The 16,038-nt window shown below is 45.6% G+C and overlaps 1 protein-coding gene across 1 annotated transcript in view; it reads right to left on the reverse strand.

Moving 5' to 3' along the window:
* Nucleotides 1-16,038, reverse strand: part of LOC115536286 (CUB and sushi domain-containing protein 3) — a 327,005-nt gene that overhangs the window by 225,838 nt on the left and 85,129 nt on the right. Inside the window, exon 3 of the mRNA XM_030348078.1 lies at nucleotides 7,124-7,236. Within this exon, the coding sequence (XP_030203938.1) occupies nucleotides 7,124-7,236 (113 nt within the window). The remainder of the gene's footprint in view (nucleotides 1-7,123; nucleotides 7,237-16,038) is intronic.

Below are 16,038 nucleotides of genomic sequence, written 5' to 3' on the forward strand. Positions count from 1 at the left end.
ACAATAGCAATGTAGCATTCCGCTACATTGCTCATGGCCGCCGTGTCGTCATTTCCAGAGCTGCCTTTAGGAGCATTAGTGCAACCTTCGTGATGGGAGGGGGGGTTTTGAAGTTCACAACATGTCGTCACACAAGGTGGCTATGAAATGACACTCCTCATCGGCACAGCGGTCTATGCTAATCGCTGCAAAGACAGATTGGTTCTGTATGCGGCCTCTGTTCCCGCGCTCCGCCTTAGGGGTCAGACAGCAGACTGCTGGAGGAGGTGGATATTGTCCGTCCTCTCAGATCTCCATGATAAACATCAGAGCACAGCCAGAGCCACAATCAAACTACCACAAATACAAATCCACCAACACACAAACACCTACAAACAACACAAGCACATTCAAACGCATGAGTGTACTACATACACACAAAGAAATGAAGGCCACCCACTCCACAGAGCAAACAACCTTCAATAACACAAATGATGTGCAAGTGTATGCGCACCAAAACAGTGACCGTGTGGACTTAACGAACCAATAACTAAATCAATCGCAGCACAGGACATGGCCAAAGAAGTAAACACAAACACAAGTGTGTTCCCTGAATTGATCTTTTTTTTTTTTTCCCGTTAACAGTTTGGACTGCATGTTGAATCTCTTCAGAAGGTTGGCTGTAAACGCTACATATCTGGCGCCATGTTCACCATTCTCTTCACATCCGAAAACAATTCCCGCTGATAGTGACAAACGTCTCCCTTGTATCTCTAATCACCCTGGCTACCCATAGCTCCCTCTGTACTGAAATCACAACCCCCCCCTCGGCCTCCCTGCCGAAGCTTCAACCTAAAAATAATGAGCTGCGAAAAAGAGCCGAACTAGCAGCGGGGAGCCCTGCATCTTGCAGGACATCCAGGAGCTCCGTGGGACGACAGAGGAAGCAGCATATGGGTTATCTCCAAGAGAAACCGATGAAAAAATTAAATCAAACAAGAGTTGAGAATCAGGTGACAGCAATTGGTATTCAGAACGGGTTCTCCCGACAAGGCGGAGCGCGGGAACAGAGATGCGGATGGCATCAGACGCCGCCGTTTGGTGCAGTGCCATTCTGGGCGGTATGGCCCTCGGTACTGGGCCAACACACGCACACACACCACACACACACACCACGCACAGATACACACACAACACACACAGATACGCATACACATACACAGACACAGTGTGGGCGCAGCGCTTGTTTCGAGGCGGCATGGGCTTTGGCCAGAGCGGAACATTGTGGTGTAGAATAACAGGTTAGACTCTGCAGGTAAACACGGCCCCAGGCTCGGGGCCCCTGCTTCTGGGGGGGGCCAGCAAGCTGCCACTGATCTGGGGGGTTTAGCCGTAGGATGGATAGGGCTTAGGGAAGATCCTCTGGACGCTGGAGCAACACGTTGGATTCAGGGAGGTGGTTATACATAATGCCCAGTATTCTATGTCATGCTTATTGACTACAACTGAGGTGTTTCTGTTTATTATTTTTTGCACTACGAAAATCCATGAGTTTGTCCCTTGAACAGAATGTAATGTTTTTGTGCTGTTTGTACGTATGACAAAAACAATCCTGGCTCAGGACCAACGGCCAAACAAGAGGCATGTTAAAAGTGTTTGCAGATGGCATTACTGCTATACTCAAGTTATTGAAACAACTAGATTTGTACAAAAGACACTCCTCAGAATAAATGACGGACGTCTTTGGTTTGGCTTAAGCCAACAAATAACCAGACTGACCGCTGCACTCTCTCATGTCAGATGTGAATCCAGCAGCCACACAGAGAAGCTTCCATGTTGGATCCTGGTCAAGAGTTCAGTATCTCCCACCTGCACAGACTAGACCGGGTGCTGGTGGATTCACCATGCCTCTTCTCCCTATCTCTTTCTCTCTTCAGGCAGCTCAAGCATCATCATACAACCCGTTCTGGGAGAGTTGATGGTGTGTGAGGGTGTGTTGTGGTGTCCTCAGCTACGCCCGGTCGGAGAAGCAGGCCTATGCTGGGTGGTGATACGTTTCTCATGCCTAAGCCTGCAGCGGCCTGAAGCATGCGGGCAACCACACTTCCCCTCCTCGGGATGCATAAACAGAGGGCAGGGAACAGTAGGAGGCCCTCCGTCTGGCTCCACTGGAGACGCGGTTTTGCTAGCGCTAGCTGGGCTCCCCCCCCTTGTAAGCAGTGGCAACAGGACTTTATGCACATCGCGGCCACAGCCTTTGGGCTCAGCGGGCAGGCGATGGGCTTTGCATTGACCTTCTTGGGGAACAAATACTGTTTGCCATGGCCGGGGTTGCTGAGCGGCGTGCCTGCTGCGGTTCGCTAACGGCGGGCTAGTGCTGGCCACTGGGCAGAGGCGGTTGGGGTTGAAGCCAGTCTCCAGTGGGGGGAAAGGATTTCATATGGAGAAGTTGCACCAGTTGGCGAGTTTTTATTTTTTTGTAAGGGAAGCCACTTACAATAAAAACACGCCCTGTAGCAGTGTTTCATGTCACTGCAGAAGACCTCTGGCTGTGTCAGCCTTGAGGTGGAAACAGTGGAGCTTTCTTTCCGTGGACTGTGAAAGGCCAAGTACCCGTAGCTGTGGAGGGCTGTGGGGGAGACGGTGCGTGTGAGCCGCAGATTTGATGGCAGGTTGGATGAAGCTGCGAGCTGGTAAAAGAAAACCCTTACGCAAACCTTGGTGGGGTTAGATAATAAGGTGAATAAGTCTGCAATTTCTGACAGGTCATTATGTTGTTAGCTGGGTCAAGTTGTAAGCCGGGGTCATGTTGTCAGCAGTGCAACTGAAGACTTTGCTGTCAAGCTCTCCTTGACATCTCACCAGACGGTGTGCGACCGTTTCACAAGAAAATTGTAACAAAAGCATATATATATATATATATATATATATATATATATATATATATATATCAGACAATGTAAGACCTTGTATCTTTCTTGCTGCAGACTTTCTAGCACACAACACAACATGCAACAGATGTATCCTATAGTATTACGTGCAAGAATGAATCCTATTTATAATGTCGGGTAAAATAACAAATACAAATGCACACAAATTAAACAGTTGGTGGAAGATCCAGAGGGATTACGATGCATTTTTTCCTGGGCAAAGAAAAACCAGTTTCCTTTTTCCCTGCATCAAATTGACGGCACCAGAACCACTTTGCGATAAGGCATACCATTGTTAGACATTGCAGCTAATCTATGTTGTAAAATCCTAATAATTCAACACAATAAACTTCATAGAGCATCAGCCTATATGCACGCAAGTGGATTTGTTGATCGTTTATGTGTTATTGCCAATATATTTGTGGCCAAATATACTTTCAGACGGCCTTCCTATAGCAACAATGCACTGGCCGCTTTCCACTGGTGTTCAGCATCTCTGTATTTAATGTCGTTTTCCTCCCCACAGGTGTTGCATGTTGCTCTCGCTGTGCCCGGGCATTCTACACATGTAGTGTGGTTTTCCATTGTTACATACGAGAGAGAGAGAGAGAGAGAGAAGAGAGAGAGAGAGAGAGAGAGACACTCATGAGAACCCCCATGAGTGAGAGAAAAACGAGGGGGTGAGATGAGAGCGTGAAGCAAAGGAGGTCTCCCCTGACTTGTTATCCACATGGTAGCATGTTGTGGGCTAAAGAGCATGGTCCCTGGTGGAGGGCCCATGAGTGGGTGACTGCATCTGGGATATACAGTGTATTGTGTGTCGGTCTCTTTGTTCGTGTGTGTGTGTCTGTGAGTGTTTGTGTGCGTGTGTTAGCCTGAGGGTGTTTTTGTGTCTGTTTGTTCATGTGTATGTCTTTGTGTGTGTGTGCGTTAGCCTGTGTGTGTGGACGTGTGTGTGTGTGTTTGTATATGTGTTGAGGTGCTTGTATTCATGTTGTGTGTGTGTTTCTGTATGTTAGCAAGTTTGTGTGTTTATCCTCATAGTTGTGCATGTGTATGTAGTGTGTGTGCTGTATATGTACATTACTCGGGAGGATGTATATGCTGTTCTTTGCATTTGTGTTATTCTTTGAAGGTAAGGCGGTTTTTAACATGTTCATGTGTGTCTGTGAATGTGTGTTGGTGTGTTTCTGATTTGTGGTTGTGTGTAATGTTTGCATCTGTTTCAGTGAATGTGTTTATTTTGAGTTTGTGCAAATACGTGGGTACTGTAGGAAATATACACAGCCTCTGTATGTTAAATATATCGAAAGTGATTGTGTGAGGGTATGGGCTTAAGTATATGTGCGTGGGTGTCTGTTTGTCAAGCGCCGGTTTTGGCTCCAAAATATTCTCCTGTAGCGCAAGATGTACACATATCGCATCTCATAACCACATCTGAAGTAACGCATGTCTCATAGAACCAATGTCTCTTAGAATCATATCTAGCATACAATATATAAAAGACAATCATATTGATAATAATAAAAGTGATGTGGTTTGTTCATTCATTGTCCTCTTTGGTGTAATATGTATGTGTCTCTAGGTGTGTTGTGTTGGCAATGTGTAGCTGTCATCTTTGATTCCTTCTCATCAGCACAATATCAAACCGCCTCTGACTTCATACTCAATAATAAATCTCTCTCTCTCTCTCTCTCTCTCTCTCTCTTCTCTCTCTCCTCTCTCTCTCTCTCTCCTCTCTCTCTCTCTCTCTCTCTCTCTCTCTCTTCTCTCTCTCTCTCTCTCTCTCTCTCTCTCTCTCTCTCTCTCTCTCTCTGACACACACACACCTTGGTGGTACAGGAAGGAACGTTCAAGGAGGCGGACCATCACATGGAAGGACATCCTGTCCATCAAACCTGGGCGCCCGAGTAAAGAGGGCAGCCCAGAACATTCTACCTCTTCACACAACACTCCCTCAAGGTTTAAGTTGGAATCAATGGGCGGGCTTCACAGAGATGGTGACCATATCTGTGTGTGTGTGTGTCTGTCTGTTTGTGTGTGTTTCTTAATGAATGTATGTGTGTGTGTTTCTTAATGAATGTGTGTGTGTGTGTGTGTTTTGTGTGTGTGTGTGTGTGGTGTGTGTGTGTGTGTGTGTGTGTGTGTGTGTGTGTGTGTGTGTGTATGTTTGTGTTTCTGTCCTCTATGTCCACCATAGATCCTGTATTTTAGCATTAGAGATGAATATGTTTATTTTGGTTAGATAATTATGTATCGCATTTCAAAAGCTTCACTAATTGTGCAGCGAGTAAACAGACTGTACTGAAAAATACTGGTGACCCTGGCACTTACAACTAGAAGAGGGACAGAGCGAGAAAGAAGGACACAAAAACAAACACACACACACACAAACAAACACACACACAGACCGATTAGAGTGGAGGCTATGACCTCGCTATGGCAACATATGGTTCATGCAAATAGCTGCATTTTAAACATAAGTTCATATTAATTAGGGGCAATTAGTGTGTTTACACATTTTATTTTAATGTGCATCAATTTGTGTCCAGTCATTATCCAATAAAAACTGCAAACCTCCTAAACAGCGGGGAGAGGCTATGATCGGTTTGTCTGTGTGTGTGTGTGTGTCTGTGTGTGTTGCGCGTGTGAGTGAGAGAGCCTGTTGATACATCTATGTGAGTGTTTGTGTTTTATAGAGAAGTCATCCGGGTCTGGTACTCCTGTATTTTAATATCCTGCTTGTTCCGATGAAATAGTATCTGCCCTACTGCTTAATTATGCAGCAGAACACTGCGGTAATGCAAGGGGGGGGGCCGCGGTGTACACTAAACGGGGGGCCCTGAAAACAAATAACGCAAAACAACCTCTTCCTCAACGTAGAGTTAAAGGATACTTAAAGCGGCTAAGTAATACAAATTGTTTCTTTAAGGAAGAAGAACATCCTTATAGGGCAATACTGGGGTTCTTGACCACAGACACAGACAGAAGGGTGGAGGTAAGGGTTAGGAGGAGAGACGGGGAGAGGGGGGCTCTTTATTAGCTCTTGAGGCGATGCCAATAATGGAAATCTCAGGATCTCGGGAAAAAGTAAAAGTCATCCAGCGTGTTGTCGGAAGTCGACCTTGTGAATGTGCTTGCGAGCAGAAACAATGGGAGCAACGGGGAATTCAGCCGGAGAACTTTTGTTTAGGTTTCTGGACCGGGGATTAGCCAACATTGACCTCTGACCTGCTTGGAAAGGCGTGGTTTGTTTATCTGTGTTCTATTTTTTGTCTCGGAGCATATTGAAATGGATCTCGGCTGCTCTGGGATTCCGATGTGCCCAGGTGGCATTGGGAGGTCGTCTGGCTGGCTTAGGAAGATTGGAGAAGAGATCGGAATAGAGATCGGAAAAGTTTGGAAAGTCGCATTGACACCAAATGTAACCGAGCAAAAAGTGTATGAATCAGAACCATCCATTAAATATCCCATTGATTTTTCTTCTATTCCTTAAAGAAATTAAATTAATTCAGAGCACAAATCAGCACGATCAAACGATTTTTGGTGTGTGTCTTTCATACACACGCGCACACACTCCTCACCTAACCATTACCGACATGTATTCACCCGCACATCCAGCCTCGAGCCCATCCACGTCTGCATGATCAAAATCCAATCTGAAAACCTGTGTCCCGCCATGCCGCCAGGAGTGGCTGTCTGGAGCACAGATTCACATTTGAATCAGTTACCCAACAACCTGACCCCTTACCTCATAAATAGTAATAGTCACCGGTGCTTACCCATTGCCTGTATTTCTGGATGCTGAGACCAGCCCCTCAGTAAAATGGCCGACATACTGGCTGGTTAGTTGGACTTGATGTCATTTCCCAACATAAGCGTCATCCATCCTTCCGTCCATCCATCTGTCCTTATCACACCCACCACCTCCACCGCCACGTCCAACCACTCCCATTCATCCATTCATCATCTATTCATCCATTCATTCCTCCTTCCATCTATCTATCCCCCCCCCCCCAGTTACACAGCTGATTTACTGTGTGGGCCTCACCTGCGTTAGCTGAGCTTCAATCATCCGTCCCTCCATCCCTCCCTCAATCTTTCCATCCATCCATCTCCCCATCAATCCGTCCCCCCAGGGTCTCCGCGTCGTGCTGGAGCTTCAATCCATCCACCCGTCCCTCCGCACATCAATCGCTCCCCCCGGGCCTTACCTTCATAGTTGAGCTTGAAGCCGTGTGCGGAGACAGCAAAGTCACTGGTGAGTCTCAGAGAGAACACGTTCCCCGTGCTGGTGACCGGGGACGGCACCTGGAAGCCTGTCAGCCTGAACAACAGAGCGGGAAACAACAGAGGTTGTGTTAGGAAAACCGAACTACACACAATACTAATACAACACGGCAAATGCTGTTCATGGGAAATAATCGGTTGCTTCCGGAAAGAAAGGTACAGACCCGTTACTCTACCGGTTATGTAACCCCTCGATAGCCGAATAACAGAACAAACAAATGGAAATCGATGAATGGATAAACAGGAAATGAAGGAGGAATGGACAGGCAGGAAGTGAAGGATGGCTTGTAGGACTGAGAGACGTAGAGGAGCTCGGGGCAAAGCGTTGGATAATCTGACCCTGCGATCTTTGAAATCACTCTTTTTACTGTTCTGAGCGATGGGGAATTGCTTCCATCGGTTACGTAACTCGCTATTATTTTTTTAATGTGAAAACATGACTGGGGTTTCTAGTAGCAGATAAAACATGAAACAGCTGCTGAATGACTACACCCCCGCCCCCACCCCAATTGCCGTTCATGCTGATGAAGCATTTCAGTCATATGTCACGGGCTTGACAGTAAGAATGACAGAATAAAGTCGGAGAGAGGGGTGAAAACCCTGTATGAACTTGTGTTTTTACTTTTATCTTAATTAGCTTGAAGCATTACCTATCCCATCGCTCCCCTCAAACGATACACAAAACTATCCCATTTTATTTATCCTCCACCATCATCCCACCCTTCATCATTCTCTCCTTTCCCTCTTCTGCAGCTAATCTGCCACACCGTGCCCTGCCTATAACAGTAGCCTTCGTTCTCCCCCCTCCTATCCCATGCTGTCTACGTCATTTCAATCGTTTCTCCATTTCAAACGGCATTGTTATCACGGCATTAGCCCTCACGAGCATGGCTATGCCCGCCTCTCCTTCTTCCACATTGTCTCTGTCACTCTCTCATCCTCTCTTCCAGGCGCCTGTGTCCCTCCCATCAGACTCTTATGAAGTCCCTGTCTATAATAATAACTGTTTTACTACTCCCCGTCTCCTCCCTACAGTTCCTCTATTACCGCTGATTCACTCCGACCTGTTTCCATTACCGTCCCCTCTGTCAGGGCATCATAAACGTCCTAAAGCACCTTTCTAATGTTACAGTACCGTGTGTATGACAACAGTAGGATCCTTTCATTCAAACTTTTCGTCCAACCTCCCATTGGTTCCCGCCCGCCCCCAGCCTTGATCCGTCACTGTGTTTCCCATTTCCTCTCCCTGAGTGCAATTTATTTTTTGTCTATGCCTCGGTTATGTCAAAAAGCAACCTTGCACCTGTGACCGGTTGAAAATGTGATTTATTTCATTCTGAGCGGCGCAGTGGAAAGTGTTTGGTACTGGGGTGAAACTTTGGGGAAGATACGTGACCTCAAAAAAGCCGTCTCTGTGGTAAGCAGGGGCTACTGGTTGAGATGGATTCAGGTCAGGTGTCAATGTCTTGACCCACTTACTGGCCCCACCCTGTAGTTCAACACAGTTTAAGTCACAGAGTGCCTAGCTATCCATCGATGTAGCATCCGTCTATCTATCCGTCATTTCCCCTTTCTCTCGCTCTCCCGTGCTCCATCTCTCTCTATCATTCTTCCTCTTAAATTCCCGCCTCCTAAATCCACCTCCTTTATCACTGTAGTTTCTTATTTCACCTCCATTTTCCATTCAACTTTTTGTTGGTGTCTAACTCATTCCTACCATTCACTACCATCTTTAATTCACATTTATTGTGCACCGCCCGCACAACACCCGCATGAGTCTTCACATCTTACAGCTGCCGTTGCAGACGCCACCCCCATATCTCAAGTCTTTTATAAAATCACCGGCCCAGCTAATACACTCCATCTTTGTTTACAGCACATCTGGCCTCACAAACCTTTATGTAAAAAAAAAAAGGCGAATTACAGACAGTCGTTCATCTTGGGAGTCGAACCCTTTGCCCATCACTTTGTACCGGTAAACTCTCGTTCTGTGTCCCTCTCCTTTCCTCTATCTTTCTTCCGTTTCTCTCCCTCCCTCTGCCCCTGTCTCTCGCACACTCTGTCCCTCTCTATTTATCTCTTTCCCCCCATCTTTATTCCTCTCCTCCAACTCTGCCATCGACTCACTCCCTATCTTTCTCTCCCCATCTGTCCCTCTCCATCTTTCCCTCCCCGTCTCTCTCCCCTTCGCCCATCTCTCTCTTTTCTCTCTCATCGCATCTATCTCTGTCCTTTTCTCTCTCTCCATCTCTTCCTCCCTCTCTCCTACCTTCCGTCTCTTTCTCTCTCTCCCTCCATTCTGAGGCCTTGCTCTCGTCCTGAACCAGTGTCGTCCCAAGCTGTGCGTTGTGCTGTTCACATACCTCTTGACATACTGTCCCATCCATTTTTTGTCCCCTTCACCTTTTTCCTCCAGTTCATTCATCATCTTTACATCAATTCATTTTTGTTTTCCATGGGGGACCAAAAAAGGTAATTTCCATTTGAGTACCTTGCCGGTATGCCTTTATCTCTATCCATTCCCTCCCTCCCTCCCTCTCTCCCGCCTTCCTCAGTCGCCGCCGCCCACTCCCTATCTCACCATCTGTCCGTCTTTACGGCGTGAAATCTGTTCACCTCAGAAATGGAAGCTACTTGCAATGTCAAAGGAGTGCATCGCTAACGCGTGCATGCATGCACACCACCGAACGAACATGCCACTGCAATTAGACTCACTCACATACGAGTCTTTGTTAGTGAGTGAGTGAGTCACACACACACACACACACACACACACAACACACACACACACACACACACACACACACACACACACACACACACACACACACACACACACACACTACCTCCTGGTGTGATGAACTATGTGCGAACGGATGTATTTCCGTTTCAACTTGCAGCTACCCTTCCGGAAGGTAAAATGGAAGGTTAAAATATGTTTTTTCATTATTTCGTATGTTAACTAAAGATATATACTCTGTACGGCCTGTAGATCAACACTAACAAGGAAACCTCCTTGGTTTATATGAAGTCTTCTCAGTCCTCTGAATACAAAAACTCTAGCGTTTGAAAAACAGAGCTCATTGGAATTATACGATGAATGAAAGATTTTTCTGGTACCCCACAAATCCAACGACTGTAAGGGTTCGACAACTATGTAACATTTTTTTGCCTCCATTTGGATTTCAAGGTTTAGCGCCAATGCAGAAATACGACACAACACGGCGGGGAGAAGATGCTGCGGCCGTTTTAAACCGAGCTACCCTTGGTTTAAACCTGTTCGACGGTTAAATCCAGGTCTCCGAGCGCTTGTGGAAGACCTATGGCGGGGCGGTGGCGGAGGCGGTGGACATGTTGGATGGATTATAATTGAAAAGATCCCGGCTCTCTCCGACTCTCTGCGGCATCTGCACCTTCCCCTCGCCTCTCCTTCCTGTGTAACGTCTTGTTTGCGGTGTCCTTCCCGTTTCTTCTCCTGTCAACGTTAGCTCTCAAGTGCTGCGATGGACGCGTGCGGTGACAGGGAAAAGCACACGCACGTGCACACGCTGAGAAATGAGGACGTTTTGTGTGTCTTTGGCTGCCTGTGTGCTTATTTGAAAGGAGGAAACTGGATGAAAAATAAAGTGCGTGTGTGTGTGTGTGAGTGTGCTTGAAAGAAAGTAAATAGGAATAAGAAAATAAATGTATGTGTGCATGCGTGTGCATGTGTGTGCACTGTGCACGTATAAAATAAACACAGTTAATGTGTGTGTTTATGTGTGTTTATGTGTGTGCACGTATGAAAGAAAAAATATAAAGGGTGTGTAAGGGAATGTATTAGCGCGGTAGCGCATTAGCACCCGAATGAAGACATCCCAATATCGGTGAGAAAAACACTCTCAGCTCCCCGTCAAAAAGTGTTTCCTCCTTTGAAAACCGCCAATACACACAGGAATCTAATTTGCTCCATTTTACCACGGAAAAGCAACCAGACAGCCGGATATCTGCGACCTACAAACACCCCCTGCCACTCCCATCATCTGCTCATTCTCTGCTTCTTTTCAACTCTGAGTTCCATTCAAAACCCTTTTGAATGGAACTGGGGGGTTGTATATTTTTTAACAGTGTCAAGAATGACACTGTTAAACACGAAAGAGAGACGCAATCAAAAATATATTGAAGTTTAACTTTTACAGAGAGAGAGAGCAAGACAAAGGGAGAAAGTAATACAGAGAGGGAGAGGCAGAGAGAGATGAAGAGAGAGAGTGAGAAAGAAATACAGAGAGAGAGAGAGACACAGAGAGCGAGAGACAGAGAGAAAGAGAAGAGAGAGACAGAGTGAGAAAGTATTACAGAGAGGGAGGGACAGAGAAAGAGAGAGAAAGAGACAGCGAGAGAAAAAGAGGGACAGAGAGGCAGAAAAAGAATGAGACAAAGAAAAAGGGGTTGGTGGGGGTCCAACACGCACCACCAGATGTCACACACGGCGGATTTTATACAATTGTATTTGGTTTCCAATTATTTTTCGCTCCAAAGAAATAACAGAGGTCCGGACCTCGGTGCCCTCAAAGCTGGCTACGGGCATGCTCACAACTATATACACATCTCACAAGACCCCAAAGTTGTGTTTGTGCGCATGTGTGTGCATTGTGTGTGTATGTGTGTGTGTGTGTGTGCATTGTGTGTGCGAGCATGTCTGCTTGTTTATGTATGAATGTGTGTTATCAAGTCCCTATCGAGGAAAGCTACGGTCCCTGGTGATGAATACATCAAATTATGTCCCTTACCTGTTGTCATTTTATGGTTTGTTCTCGTCTAAACAGCCACCCTTTCCCTGAGCCCAAAGATAAAAAAAACTCAACTACCTCTTCTCTCCTTCTCCTTTTCTCTCCTTCTCCCTCTCTCTCCTTCTCTCTCTCTCCCTCTCTCTCTCTATCATTTCCCTTCCTCTGGCTGTTCTCCTCTCCGTTGGGAGACGGGTAACAGTGTCAATTTCCAGAGCATTTATTCTCATTCTGTGCTGGCCTCCCAGTCCCTGTGCCCCCAAACACAGGCCCTGCTGTATGACTTCCAGGAAGAACCCGCTCCTAACAGCTTAGAGCAGACACACACACAGCCATCTGTAACTCACCCGACGCCTCTCTCTCCCTCCTCTCTCTCTCTCTCTCTCTCTCTCTCTCTCTCTTCTCTCCTCTCTCTCTCTCTCTCTCTCTCTCTCTCTTCTCTCTCTCTCTCCTCTCTCTTCTCTCTCTCTCTCTTCTCTCTCTCTCTCTCTCTCTCTCTCTCTACATCGCTCCCCTCAGTCCACCCACCACAGCTTAAACATGGGTTGAACGTTAGATAGGTAAAAAGATGAACGTTACAATGTTTATAAAGTGTTAGTGACTGAATTGGGTTACACCTGAAAAAATATCACACTGCATGAATAAAAACTGTAAATATGAAAATAATAGAGAACATATGGTGGCTTACAATATAGAACACATGAGGGAGATAAGAGACCGTGGAGAGAGGCTGTTGAATGTAGATCTGTATGGAATCTGTTGTGACTCACAGACCAGAGCCCTGGTCTGAACTGAACCATATGAGGTCATGTGCTAAACATCCCATCTCCCGGGACGGGTCTACAAACTTAAATATGCTGCAGAATGCTTTATTTTTCCCAGCTCTCTACAATTAAAAATTAAACACGGCATCGTTATGGACGCCGTTTCGTAAAGGCTCTTAATGCGCCAAAGGATGCTTAAACTGCAGAATGCATGATCCCAGAGGCCATATACGCAGTGAAAAAAACAAAAATCACTGCACTCAAGGCATCTGCATGCAAGTCTGATAATGTGTAGAGCCAGCTGGGTTCACTGGACTCCAAACTTAATTTTATGCGACATGAACATGCAGAATGCAGTTAATCTCTTGATAATTTCGCATTTGGTTGAGCCGCTAAATAATAGCCGGAGTTGGCACTGGAGCGTGAGTCCCAAGTTGTTTGGTGCTTGTTGTTTGTATTACTGGAAAAAAAAAGATTAAAGACATCTATGTTGAAATATATTCCGTTGTGTATCTTTACAACTTTCAACAATTTTACTCGGATATTGTTAGATAAAGCGTGACTCTAATTAACTTATCAGTTCCTACACTTGGCTTACTTGTTTGTTACTTGTTGGCCTGTATGCAGATGATGTTGTGGTATTGTTACACGATAAAGTCATTGATTGTTATACCATTAAGGCTTGTTAAAACATACAGTCCTGTATTGTTATACCATTAAGGCATGTCAAAACATACAGTCCTGTATTGTTATACCATTAAGGCCTGTTAAAACAAACAGACCTGATATAACATACAGTCCTCTATTGTTATACCATTAAGGCCTGTTATAACATACAGTCCTGTAATGTTATACCGTTAAGGCCTGTTATAACAAACAGGCCTGATATAACATACAGTACTGTATTGTTATACCATTAAGGCCTGTTATAACAAACAGTCCTGTATTGACAGGTCAGGAAATTGTTGAAAGGAAAACTCTGAGCCCAAAACACGAGTGGTATCCATTATTCCTCCAGGTTTAAGAGCTGCAGTCGAGTTGATCCTAAACCATTATTTCAAAAAGCAAACATTTCACTTCACGGTTAATGCGTAATGCCCCCTGGCATAAGCAGATACTGTATTGCCTTGTCAAAGAAAGGTGCCATGTTTTTTATTCTTACAGTAAAGACGTACTTACAGAGAAGTTACCGTGGGCGGCTCTATAACAAGCTTAACGGCACCCTGATGGGCGTGTTTGTGCGTGTGTGTGTCGGCTTGTGTGTGTGTGTGTGTGTGTGTGTGTGTCCTGCACGTCAATGATGGCTTGAGCAGTGGAAGAAACAAAACAAAGAAGAAAACAGCTCAAACAAAAAAGGGAAAACAAAGACACAGCGCCAGGCTGGGCCAACTTGTTGGCGCGTACGCAAAGTACTTCTACTGCAGCGGCAGTCCGTCTTTGCATGCCGTTTGATTTTGCCCTTGTTCTTTTTTCAACTGATGGCGACCTTGACTGTTTAACTGACAAATTGACAATTAACCAAAATACCACCAGGTAGCCTTTGAAATGATCAGCGAAATAGTCCTGACAATAGTGAGTAAAAGTTAAAGTTAAACTATTATGAAGAACATTTGTATCTTCTCTTTGTTCTTATTCTCTTCTTCCTCCACTACTCTCCATCGCTTCTTCGCTGTGCCATCCATCAGGCCATGGAGAAAATGTCTGTCTGTGTCTAGAGTTCAGGGTCTGTGGGATGTCTGTGATTAATAACACTACGCTGATAGAATCTCTCAACACACACACACACACTTCTAAGGTTACCGTCTGTGTGGCCAATAGTCACTGGTGTTGAGTAAATCAATCACTCCTGATGCCCCATGAACTCACCCGTGTGTGTGTGTGTGTGTGTGTGTGTGTGTGTGTGTGTGTGTGTGTGTGGTGTGTGTGTGTGTGTGTGTGTGTGTGTGTGTGTGTGTTGTGTCTGTGTATCTGTGTGTGTCTGTGTCGTGGGAGTTGAGGATATAGGTAGGTAGGTCCTTGACCACAGTGACATGCTATCCATTAAATAGTGCACACAATTCACAATACAATGGCGCACACACACATGCACACCCTACTCACCATCAAACACACACACACACACACACACACACGTATACACAAACAATTACAAATTGAATCTTAGGTCACCTTTACAGCCCAATCATTTACTGTGTCAATCAATCTCATATCTGACAGAGACAGACAGAAACATACACACACACGCAAAGATACACAGACTAAGTTGTCTGTTTCAAGACATGAAATCCCTATTTAATATTAAAGAAGAAGATATACATATATATTAGTATATGCACATCTTTATTCCCATTTCTACCTCATAAAAACACCCGCACACCCGTGAGCGTGCCCGTGAGCGTCAGTGCATGTCAGAATGATGCTGATCCTTTGGGTGCACCAGCCTGTGCTAGCAGCCCTTGTTGATTAGTCTGCATCTCTGTGTGTGTGTGTGTGTGTGTGTGTGTGTGTGTGTGTGTGTCTGTGTGTGTGTGTGTGTGTGTGTGTGTGTGTGTGTGTGTGTGTGTGCAGTTGTGTGTGTGTGTGTCCAAGCGCATGTGTGTGTCTGTGATTGTATGTGTTTGTGTGCGTTCATGTGCGTCACTGAGTGTCACTTTCCATTCCCTCCCTGCAGTGCAAACACCCTTCCCACCCGGCCCCTCCTGTGCCGCTGTGATGCCCAGGCACGATAAGCCTCTTCAGGGCACATCCGTATGAGGCCGGGCCTATTCCTGGAGCTCCAGAGGTGACAGGGGCCATCACTGCTCTTTCTAGCCCCGAGAAGAGAGACGCTCACTGGTGTTGAATAGTGGTTTAACCTCCTTGTCTGCCCGGCAGTCTCAAAGACACACATGCAGCAAAGAGACATTCACACCCATACTGCAGGCCGAGGCCATGTTTGTAGTTTACCAATGCACAGTGAGGGCGGGGTAAGATAGTCTGCGGGTTAAGATAAGATACTAAACTTCATTAATCCCACTCCGGGGAAAGGTAGTTGTTAGGGCGGCTCATCAGTCAAAAGCGGAGAGAAAGAGTGGTTAAGCGAAAAATAGATAAATACATAATAAAAATAGATTTATTTAGGAGAAAATAACCATTGTTAAGATTACCAGAGGAAAAATTCTGGGAGAACCCCAAATTCTACCTGTTGGTACCCTGAAGCAAGATTCCTAATCAGCTCATTGTGGACTTGTACAGTATCTAAAAAATAATATGGGATAAAACATCTGCCAAAAGTACTTTAGAAATGCGTGCGATTGAAATAGGTCGAAG

The sequence above is a fragment of the Gadus morhua genome, chromosome 22, assembly GCF_902167405.1.
Source record: "Gadus morhua chromosome 22, gadMor3.0, whole genome shotgun sequence".
Taxonomy (NCBI): Eukaryota; Metazoa; Chordata; class Actinopteri; order Gadiformes; family Gadidae; genus Gadus; species Gadus morhua.